This window comes from Carlito syrichta, unplaced genomic scaffold (genome assembly GCF_000164805.1).
Source record: "Carlito syrichta isolate Samal-C Ts95f unplaced genomic scaffold, Tarsius_syrichta-2.0.1 Scaffold302821, whole genome shotgun sequence".
Lineage (NCBI taxonomy): Eukaryota > Metazoa > Chordata > Mammalia > Primates > Tarsiidae > Carlito > Carlito syrichta.
This window is the reverse complement of record NW_007246917.1, coordinates 390,296-402,326: the sequence shown is the minus strand read 5'-3', so window position 1 is coordinate 402,326 and position 12,031 is coordinate 390,296. Positions and strand designations below refer to the sequence as shown.

The window sequence follows — 12,031 nt, the reverse complement described above, 5'->3', positions numbered from 1 at the left end:
TTTGGCTTGCAGAAGCTGTCAGTTAATAAGGTCTCATTTGTCTATCTCACTCTATGACCTGTGGGTTCGGGTTTTGTATAGGAATTGGATGCCAGTTCCGATTTCCATGAGAGTATTTCCTTCTTTTTCTAAGGTTCTTATGGTTTGAGGTTTTACATTTAAGTCTCTGATCCATTTGGAGTTAACCTTTGTGCATGGGGATAGATAGGGGTCCTGTTTCAATCTTCTGCATGTGGTCAGCCAGTTTTCCCAGCACCATTTACTGAATAGGTTCTCCTCTCCCCAGTGGTAGGTGGTGGGGGCTTTGTCGAAGATGAGTTGGTTGAGAAATTGAGGTTTTGCTTCTGGAATCTCAATTCTGTTCCATTGATCTATATGCCTATTCCTGTACCAATACCAAGCTGTTTTGATGATTGTAGCTTTATAGTAAAGTTTGAAGTCTGGTATTGTGATACCACCTGCTTTGTTTTTTTTGCTGAGGATTGTTCTGGCTATTCTTGGACGTTTGTGTTTCCATATGAATTCCTGTGTTGTTTTTTCTAGGTCTGAGAAGAATGCTGTTGATAATTTAATTGGTATTGCATTGAATTTGTAGATTGCCTTAGGTAAGATGGACATCTTCACAATGTTGATTCTTCTGATCCATGAGCATGGGATATTTTTCCACTTGTTCATGTCAGCTTTGATTTCTTTGAGCAGTGTTTTGTAATTTTCATTGTAAAGGTCTTTCACGTCTCTGGTTAGGAAGATGCTAAGGTATTTCTTTTTTTTGTGGTTATGGTGAATGGAATTGTGTTTTTTATTTGGGTTTCTGTTTGTTTATTATTGGTGTAGAGAGATGCGATTGTCTTTTGTACATTTATTTTGTATCCTGAGACTTTGCCAAAGGCCTTTATCAATGTAAGGAGGTCTTTGACAGATTCTCTTGGGTTTTCAAGGTACACAATCACATCATCTGCATAGAGAGATAACTTGACTTCCTCTTTTCCTATTTGAATACCTCGGATTGCCTCCTCTTCTCTGATTGCTCTAGCCAGGACTTCCAATACTATGTTGAACAGGAGGGGTGAGAGTGGGCATCCTTGCTAGTTCCAGTTTTCAGGGGAATTGTTTCCAATATTTGTCCATTTAGGAGTATGCTGGCTGTGGGTTTCTTGTAGATGGCTTTTACTATTTTGAGGTATGTTCCCCGTATGCCTAGATGCTCAAGGGTTTTTATCAGGAAGGTGTGCTGGATTTTATCAAAAGCTTTTTCTGCATCTAATGATATGATCATGTGGTTTTTGTTTTGACATCTGTTGATGTATTTAATTACATTTATGGTTTTATGAATGTTGAACCAGACTTTGCATCCCAGGAATGAAGCCTACTTGGTCATGGTGGATGATTTTTGAGATGTATTGCTGAATCTGGTTTGCTAGGATCTTGTTGAGAATTTTAGCATCTATGTTCATCAAAGATATTGGCCTGTAGTTCTCTTTCTTTGTTGAATCTTTACCTGGCTTGGGTATCAATGTGATGTTGGCTTCATAAAATAATTTGGGGAGAGTTCTATCTTTTTCAATCGCCTGGAATACCTTCAGTAGGATTGGTATCCTCCTTGAATGTCTTGTAGAATTCTGCTGGAAAGTCATCTGGACCAGGGCTTTTTTTTGTAGGAAGTTTTCTTATTATGTAGTCAATTTCCTTGATTGTTATTGGTCTATTTAGGATCTCAATTTCTTCTTGTTCCAACCTAGGTAGGTTGTGTGATGTCAGAAAGTCCCCCATTTCCTTAAGGTTTTCAAGTTTGTTTCCATACAAGTGTACGTAGTAGTCTCTAATGATCTTTTGTATTTCTTCAGGGTCAGATGTGACTTCATCTTTTGTGTTTCTGATTGTGCTTATTTGGTTTTTTTCTCATTTTTTCTTGGTCAGTCTATCTAGGGGACCATCAATCTTATTTATCCTTTCAAAGAACCAGCTTTTTGTTTCATTGATTTTTTTGTATTATCTTTTTGTCTTCTATGTCCTGATTTGGGTTTTTATTTTGGTGATCTGGATTCTTCTGCTGAAATTAGGGTTTTTGTGGTCTTGCTTTTACAGCTTCTTTAGGTGGCTTGTTAGGTTGTGAATTTCTGTTCCTTCCATTTTCTTCATGTGTGTTTGTAGGGATATAAATTCCCCTCTTACTACAGCTTTCAGGGCATCCCAGAGATTTTGGTAAGATGTTTCTTCATTTTCATTTGTTTCCAGGTATCTTTTGATCCCTGTATTGATTTCGTCATTGACCCAGGAGTTGTTTAGCATCATGCTGTTTAGTGTCCATGTCTTTGTGGGTTTTGGGGGGACTTTGTTGGTGTCAATGTTTATTTTTATTCCACTGTGGTCTGAGAAGGTGTTTGGTAGAATTTCAGTCCTTTTAAATTTGCTTATGCTTGATTTATGGCCGAGTATGTGGTCGATCTTAGAATAAGTGTCATTAAATGTTTTCAAAGAGCACACCAAGTTCACACAGCAGGGACATTTGAGACTCAGGTGTGCAAAGTCACTATTCTAGTCATTAGTGGATGTGAATGCTTTGTAATTATGCCTGCACAAGCACATAGCTAATGTCTCCAAGTTTTTACTTATTGTTGTTCCTGATAATTGAGCTCAAAGCTTTCATTTACATTCATTTTATTGCCTTCTCCCTATCTCCATCCCCACAGACAAATACTTTGTGAAAGACTGCTATTAAGTAGTGAAGATTTCAGTATTGGAATTTCAAGATGAAATTTTATATAGTTTTGTATAGTTTAGTAATTTTTCAGAAGAACTGATACTCTGGGCCAGATAAGCTCTTTCTTAGTCAAACTGAAAATAAATGCTAATCCCTCTGTCTTCATATGTTTTCTGTTGCTAAAACAAAATACCTAAGACAGGGTAATTTATAAAGAAAATAAATGTGTTTAGGACATGGTTCTGGAGACTGGGAAGTCCAAAGGCATGGTGACAGCTCCTGGTGAAGGCTTTTATACTGTGTCATAACATGGTGGAGAGGTGGCAGGGCAAGAGAAAAGATGAAAAAAGACCACAAGAGTGAGCTGAGTTTACTTTTCTAACAACTTTCTCTTGCAAAACTAACTCACTACTGCGAGAACTAATTTACTCCTGAGAGGACTAACTCACTCCTGAGATAAGGGTAATTAATTAATCTACAAGGACTCTGTCCTCATAATTCAATCATCTCTTTAAGTCCCCACCTCTTAATACTGATACACTGGCAATTAAGTTTCCAACACATGAACTTTTAGGAACACATTCAAACCATAGCACTTTATAGAGCTTTTATACATCAGAGGGGCAATGGGTAGGCCAAGAACAAACTGATTGACTTTGAAGTCACGAATGCAGACTCCAAGGTGAAAGACAGAATTTGAACTTTTCTCTGGGTATGTATACCTGCAGAACTATGAGAATATGCATTCTTGTTTCCTAAGGGCATAAAGGATGTCATTCACCATGCAGGAGGATGCGATTGTTAGACAGCACATGGTTGTCAAGGCATGATGAGCTGGGCCATGCATTTACACACACTTTTGTATGAAAAGAATAATAATAAACTTCAGTTTATTCTGATCTGGGCATCTTGGGATCAGTATTTTCTCACTGTGTGAAACGGAGCCAGTTTAGTAATTTCTCAGAGTCAACTGATTCCGTTATGGTGTTGTCCTTATAGCTGTATTCATGTCCTTATCTTGTCTAAGGACTTCCACAGTCACTAAGTCTACCACTTTCATTTTGGGTTTCCTGTGGTTTAGAGAGCTCAGAACAGTGTTCAACCTATAGGAACTGCTTATCAAAATCCTCAGTGATAGTTATCAGATCAAACAAAGGCCTATCTTTGATCTTAGTTTTCTCATTTGTAAAGAAGGAATAACAACACATCCTTTTTAGCCCTCATAGTTGTAAAGATTAAAGATAATATATGTACAGATCTCTAGTCAGGGATATAATAGGTATTAAGCAAATAGAAACAGTTTATTGCTGTTTTTGGCAATTTCCCTCTTCCCCTGGATCATCAGTTTATTTTCTCTGCATTTGATAACAAATACCCTTTATTATAAACTTCGATGAATGTAAGTTCTTAAGTTTGACACCTTAAGAATTGAGGTGTCAGTTTCTACTAGCATCCTTGTCTCCAATGGTTTCACTTTGCAATCACAAAGTCCTGTAACATAGGGAAAGTTTGCAGGAATGAGGATAGTGACAAAAAATCAGCCAATTAATTTTTTGTAAATGCTTGGAGTCTGAGAACAGGTTGAATGTGAAATATCTCAGCAGTGGAAAGATTTCTATTATCTCACAAGAAAAGAAAAGCAATACAAGAAAAAATTTAGAACCATCATTGCCAAGAATATTTACAGATAAAATATTGACCATCTGATAGAAAATGCTTAAGTAAAATGTGTAAAATACAGGCCAAATCTATGGAGGGTGAAAGGAGATTATTTCTGAAAAAGAGGTAGAATTCCAGCAAGCCCATCATGTTTCTCTCCCGACCTATGTCTCTTCCTGTGTATGGCATGAGAACTTACCCCTTTCCCTAGCCTGAAACCAGAGAAGATAACGATTTCCTCCAATTTTCTTCTGAATCCTGTAGTTCATTAATTTTATAGATATGTTGTTCATCAAGTCTTTCAGAGGTTGTTTCCCTTCCAGTTCTGCAGTATATACATATTTATACATTTATGTGTATGTGTGTGTGTGTGTGTGTGTGTGTGTGTGTATATATACACACATATGCACACATAAATGCAATGTTGGTTTTTTCTCTTTGCTCATCCTTAGTCAAGGCCAAATTGTTCTATACTCAGTGTCTGAGCACATGGTCTCCCTCAAACCCATTCTCCATGCCTCTGTGCAGTGGCTGTGTTTTTCTTCATGGGTAAGTCTGAGGGGTTAGTTGATTGTCCAGTTTCTTGTATCACTGCTCTACTTAGTCAACATTGTCTGCAACTCCAACTACCTGATCTTAGGTTTTGTCAATAAATGCAGTAATCAAAAAACTAAAATTTTCAGCACAGACCACTAAAATTCACTGCTTTTTCAGTAGCATCTGTGCATTGGGACTTCACCTCACGAATGTTCCATGCTACACACTCCCTGTCTTAAACCTGGAAGGTAAGCTTTAATTATTTTTGCACATGCTTTTTTCTCCAGCTAGACTATAAATTGCTTGAAGGCAAAGGTAATCCTAATCTATGTATCCTCCATAGATAGCATGACGTTATGCATGTAACAGATGCTTCATAAATTTTTGCTAAAGCCAAACAAAAGACTGTTGGAGTGAATTCCATTAAAGCCACCTCGTACAAGTCAACATTGGAAAGACATTCAATACCTTGAAACTTTTTGTGGAGACTACTAAATAAATTGTTCAAATTTTCAGTCTTTTTCTTATATGATTTCCAGTGTTGAGTCAAGTTTAGTCTAAAGCTGTCTCCATACATATTTTAAGTTTGGCTTAAAGGTTTCTCCATACATAGTAAATTGTAACCTTACTGGATTTGTAAACGAACTGTAACCTAGTCTTGTACCAAGCAGAGTTTTGGCCAATCACAGGCAGTTAGCTGTTCAAACTGTTTTTAAATAAGGCAAATACCGAGCTGTAACCAATCCAGATGTTTCTGTACTTCACATCTGTCTTCTGTATGTCATTTTCCCTTTTCCACCTGTAAATGTTACCTGACTACGTGGCAGCTCCGGAGATGCTCTGAATCTATTTTAGTTCTGGGGGCTGCTTGATTTGTGAACTGTTCTTTGCTCAATTAAATTCTGTTAAATTTGCTAAGTTTTTCTTTGAACACTGGTTAAATCCAGTTCTTGCACATTCAGTTTCTAACTGAGATCTTCAGATACTTCCTAGGCAGCACCATGATTTGGACCAGCTGGGCAGGAAGCTCAAGCCTGTAGGCTCATGACGTAACCCTGAATTGTGAATAGAAGCAGTGTGTCCATGATGCATGCTCTGTCTGGGATTCATCACATAATGTCAATGTCGGCAGTTACATTTGAGAAAGATTCACCAACTTAAATGGAATACAGGATGTATTTGGACTTTTGAATTAACTGCTTGAGACATTACTTGAGGAGAAAACCTAAGGCAATAAACAAAAGAATTTCTGGCTGTGCTTCCATAAGAAACATCCTCTGGAAATAATTCTTCTCTAGGATTTTTTATTCTTTTGGTGTAAACTTAGCATTAAAAAAGTTATGTTAAGTAAACTATCAAAAGGTCTCAGTATAGGGCTTTTTATAAGGGGACTTCAGATATTTTAGAATTACAAAGCCTCCTTTTTAGGAGCCATAGCATCAAGATGATAATAGTCACATCTACTTCTCTCTCCCTAAGATCAGCAGGCCCAAGCCACTATCCATGCTGAGCACTTATCAGAAGATAAATGATCCAATCAAACACTTAGAAAATAGAAATATATTTGCTCAAAAGCGCCCACTTCAAAAATGCCTCCACTTTAATTTTGGTCTTTCTTGTAGATTGGTCTTTGATAGTAGATTAGGAGAATCTACTTAACTTGGTTTTTTATTTTTACTTTTTAGAGACAGGAATGCAGTTGCATGATCACAGCTCACTACAGCCTTGCCTCCAACTCCTGTACTCAAGTGATCCTCCCAGCTCAGCCTCCCTAGTAGCTAGGACCACAGGTGCACACCACTATGACTGGCTAGTTTTTAAAAATTTGTTTGTAGAGACGAGGTCTTGCTTTGTTGCCCAGGCTAGTCTCAAACTCCTGGCTTCAAATGATCCTCCTGCCTCAGCTTCTCAAAGTGCTGAGATTATAGGTGTGAGCCACTATGCCCAGGCTGAACTTGGATTTTAAGAACATATTATTATGTGAAAGAATTCATTAGGAAGATTTTTGCTTCCCTCTGTGATAGAGTAGCTTGCAGTAGACAAAAAAGTTAGAAAAGCTGGATTTAAAAATAAAATCTGTGTGATGGCTTTGGAGAGTTGCAGAAGCAATAAGGATTCAAGGGGTCATGATCCAAGAGAAAAAGGAACCACAAAGAGGTGTCTAGACCTAATGAGAGCTGCGTTTCCTCTTAGGGCATTAGTCATGACTTAGCCTGAGGTGAGAGGCTATGAATCAAGGTGCAGGGCTTGAGTAGGCACTTCACTGAAGTGGATATTCAAATGAATAACACACATTTGAAAAGGTGCTGCAATCACTGGCATCAGGGAAATTCAACCAGAGGAAATGCCACTACACACCCACAGAATGGCTAAAATAAAAAAAAAAATGGCAACAACAATGTCTGTCAAGGAACTGGAACAAGAGGAATTCTCATACAGTGCTAATGGGAAGGCAAGTCATAGGATCTATTTGGAAGCTGCTAAGCAGCATCTACTAAAGCTAAACATATGCACAACCTATGATCCAGCAATTGCATCTATAGGTGTCTGTGCCAGAGAAATAGCTATACATGTTCAACAAAAGACATGCACTACTCAGCATTGTTTGCTAAAGCCCCAAACTAGAAACAAATCAAATATCCATCAACAAGACTATAGATAAATATATTTTGGTATAGTTGCACAATAAATTAACAACAGTAAAAAAAGAATAAACTACCGGCCAGGTGTGATGGTTCACACCTGTAATCTCAGCACTTTGGGAGGCCTCCATGAGAGGATTACCTGAGTTTAGGAGTTCAAGATCAGCCTGGGCAATGTAGCAACTCCTCTTCTCTACAAAAAAAATTAAAAAAGAGCCACACGTGTATCTGCCGGTGATCCCAGCTACTTGGAAGACTGAGATGGAGGGACTGTCTGAGGCCAGCAGGTAGAGGCTGTGGTAGCCATGGTGATTGTGCACTCCAGCCTGGACAACAGACTGAGACTCTGACTCAAAGACTAATAATAATAATAATAATAATAATAATAATAATAAGAAGAAGAAGAAGAAGAAGAAGAAGAAACTACTCCTACAGGTCACAACATGAATGAAAGTTGAGCAAAAATAAAGCTAAACAAAAGAGTTTTATGATATGATTTCATTTCATGTATAGAGTTCAAAAAAGGGAAAAACTCAGATGTTGGCTAGATGGTGACCACCTTTGTAATGGGAATGACGTCTGGGAAGGGTATGAGGGAGGCTTCTGGAACTCCGTTGATACTCTGTATCTTCACATGAGTGGTTGTTAACATGGGCATGCTCACTTTGTAAAAATTCATGGAGTGTGCAGTTATTATATGTGCACTAATTCTTTAGCTACTATGGAAAGCTACAGATGCCCACTGGAGTGAAGGACATGCCATGCCAAAATATATTGGATTGGTATATTATTTCAAGTTGAAAACACTGGAGAATTGCAGTTTCAGGAAGGGTGAGCTGACCCGTCTCTTGCATGCAGCAAGCCATAAAGATTCCTCTGGGAAGGGGACCCTCCCTGTACCAGGGTGAGGAGACAGCCCCTTATCACCAGAGACAGAGACTGGTGGCTGAATAAATATAATTAAGTAACTCTTATTTTCCCCAGCCATTTTACATCCCCTATATGTCTCCTAGTAACAATCCTAGAAATTCACTGCCCTTAGCCAGATTCCCTTTATCCTGTTATTTCTTCTCAAGTTAGTTGTTCTTTGTTTGAAATGTATAAAAGCAGCTCACTTTGCCCACTTCTTTGTATTTCACTCTTGTGAAGATCCCCACGCACATGTACAACTAATATTTGCACACTTTTGTTAATCTGCCTGGTGCCAATTTGGCTTCTAGATCCAGCCAAAGAGCAGACATAAAAGCTACACAGGGGTTGGAGGTGATCTCTGGCTCCCCTACACCTCGATCCCATTCTCCCCTTCCTCCTCTTAGTTACACAATAGGCTAGCCACGTTGCACAACTCTGGGCACTATTTTTATAGACTCAATGTAAAAGGTGTCTTATGGAGCTCTGCAAAGTAGTGGCCCTTAATATGAATCCCAGTTTTAGCTCTACATGTGGTTGTTCAGATAGACACTAAATTTCTCAACTGTTCTTGTAGCTCAATGTCACCACATAACTAGGTTCTGGCCAATGGATGTAGGCCGCAGTCTGCTTGTGCGTTTTCCTGGCTCTCTCCTTCCTTCCTATGGACTGGAAAATGGCCAGGTGGAAAACATACTGTGGATCCACAGATGAGAGCCACATGTTGACAATGTCAGAGCCATTCTTCTAGGTCTAGCCACCTATGTCTGAACCATGATGTGAGAGAGAAATAAGCTTCTTGCTTGTTAGAGCCTTTGATGTCGGGGGCCTCTTTGTTATAGCAGCTTAGTTGTTACCCTCACGAATACAGGCATTGAAGCATGATGCTGAAGGTAGTTATGGGTTGAAAATCTTGTACTTTTAGTGCTTGATATTTATCACAAACAGTGATTAATTGTATTTAATTGCTTTGCTGTCAGTCAGCCACCAAACAACCTATGGAAGACCCCAGAAAATAGTACTTACAGGGGAAAGAGCATTTTCCTATGAGGAAGTTGCCCTGGAGTCTCCTAATTCTGCCTCTAGAGATACAGAACTTTTTTGTTTTTGTTTTTGTTTTGTTTGTTTGTTTGACCTGTAAAATAGAAAGGTGTTTGGATGACACTGAAGATCTCTTTTACCTCTAACATTCTTTGATTTCCCTAAAGCAAGCAAACAAAAAACAACAACAAAACAAAAAACTAATGACCCTCACGCAATTACAGTTGCTTAAGGCTGCAGTGGGAAAAGACCTGGACTTCTCAGTGACATCTTTGTATAATGAACTTGAAGGAAGAATTTTCAAATATGAAGAACAATGCTGTTTACTTGCACAGATGGCTTGTAGGATGAAATCACAATAAATGGTACATTTTTCAAGTGTTCTCTTTAGTTATCCCAGTATTAATAAGCACCAAATACAAACAACAAAGAAAAGTGCATCTTTCGAACAGGAAGCATGAGTTACCAACAGTGAGGGTGTCAAGATATATTGGATTAATGGAGCCAAACAGAAACGGGGACAGAAGAGGATTAGATAACAACTGATAGATATGTTTTGAATTCTGAGTGAAAAAACAAAACAAAGAAAAGCAAAATGGATTCTTTTATTTCTGAATCCTTTAAGGGGCTCTTAATTTACATATGGCCTAAGAGTTGACTTTGTGTTTATGTAAAAATAATACATTTGTGATATTTTGTGACATAATCAAATGATGTGGTTAGTATACAGGTGACATTAAAAAAAGTCCTTCAGACATTATATGGTTTAACAATATATATAGGTCAGCTTACCTGAGGGTTTTTAAATACAGCATATTTTTCCTCTTTCTCCAAAAATAGCACTTTGTTTTCTGTGTCTCTTGTCCAGTCTGATAAAACTTCAACAACATTTTCATGGTCTTCAAAAAACCTCTCTGATAAATAAGAAAAAATATTCTTTCAGATCCAAGACATCAGAGTTTCCAACCAAGACACAAGTTATTGTCTAGTTAAATGGAATGCCTCATCAGGTTTCTAAGAGTCTCAATTCTCACATGATGTTACACTGTAAACTTTCTATTATGTTTATCTTTCACTGTCAGGTCTTCAATTTATCTTCCATAAAAAACAGGATGGAGCCGGGCTCGGTGGCTCAGCCTGTAATCCCGCGCCTTTGGGAGGCTGAGGTGAGTGGATTGCCTGAGCCCGCGAGTTCGAGACCTGCCTGGGCAAGCGAGACCTCATCTCTACAAAAAATCAAAAAATCAGCCAGGCGTGGTAGCGCATGCCTGTAATTCCGGCTATTCGGAAGGCTGAGGCGGAAGGATCGCCAGAGACCAGCAGGCGAGGCTGCGGTGGCTGGGAGCGGCCACTGCACTCCAGTCTGGGCGACTGAGTGAGACTCCAACTCAAAAAAACCCCAACAGGATGGGTGAGCCCATAGCATGGTGACAACAGTTAGTTACAGCACATTTTTCTCTCTCTTCCCTCCTTCTTCCCCCCTCTCGTCCTCCCTTTCCTTCCTTCTGTCCCTTCCTTCCTTTCCTCCCTCCCTTTCTCCCTTTCTTTCTTTTTAAAGACTAGGTCTTGCTATGTTGCAATCTATTCAAAGGCAAAAAAATCATAGCTCACTACAGCCTCAAACTCCTGGCTCAAGTGATCTTCCTGCCTCAGCCTTCCAAGTAGGTGGGACTACAGATGTGTGCCATCCTGTCTGGTGATATACTTTTTTTCATAGTACCATTTTTTACTTTAAATAGTCCCAGGTGATTCTGGGTACATTGGTGTGCATTTGCAGTCCCAGCTACCTGGGAGGCTGAGGTGGGAGAATCGTTTGAGCCAGGGAGTTTGAGACCAGCCTGGGCAACACAGTGAGATCTCATCTAAAAAAAGTTAAATTAAATTAAAATAGTCCCAAGTGGCAGCAAACATTCCATCAGCGAGGAGGACAATAAAGCAATAATTTGAATAAAACTGTAAGATCCACAATGTATACTCTAAAACATCATTCCTTAAAATTCTAAAAACAATGTATGACACTTGAATTAAACTTGAACGTAAAGAAAGGCTTTCATTTCCTCCCTTGATTCATAGGATTGAAGAAAACTTCAAGGGCCTTCTTTAGTGTAGAACATTTCCTTCAGAAAAACAAAATTCACCCAAAGCTTGTAAGACAGGTAATTCTGTGTTCCACCCAGTTCTTCTGGGCAATAACTGTCCTGTGAGTGTTATTAAGGAGGCGAAGTAACAAAGTCTTTTTTTTTGAGTTGGAATCTCACTCTGTCGCCCAGACTGGAGTGCAGTGGCCGCTCCCGGCCACCGCAGCCTCGACCTGCTGGGCTCCGGCGACCCTTCTGCCTCAGCCTTCCAAGGAGCTGGAACTACAGGCGCACACTACCACACCCGGCTAATTTTTTATTTATTGTAGAGATGAGGTCTCGCCAAGTTGTCCAGGCAGGTCTCAAACCCGTGGGCTCAGGCAATCCAACTCACCTCACTCTCCCAAACACGGGATTATAGGCTGAGCCATCGAACTGGGTCACAAAGTTTTTCTTTAATTGTT

The 12,031-nt window shown here is 39.2% G+C and overlaps 1 protein-coding gene across 1 annotated transcript in view; it reads right to left on the bottom strand.

Moving 5' to 3' along the window:
- The window catches only part of APBB1IP (amyloid beta precursor protein binding family B member 1 interacting protein), a 70,028-nt gene that overhangs the window by 43,078 nt on the left and 14,919 nt on the right, over positions 1–12,031 (bottom strand). Inside the window, exon 6 of the mRNA XM_008057166.2 lies at positions 10,282–10,403. Within this exon, the coding sequence (XP_008055357.1) occupies positions 10,282–10,403 (122 nt within the window). The remainder of the gene's footprint in view (positions 1–10,281; positions 10,404–12,031) is intronic.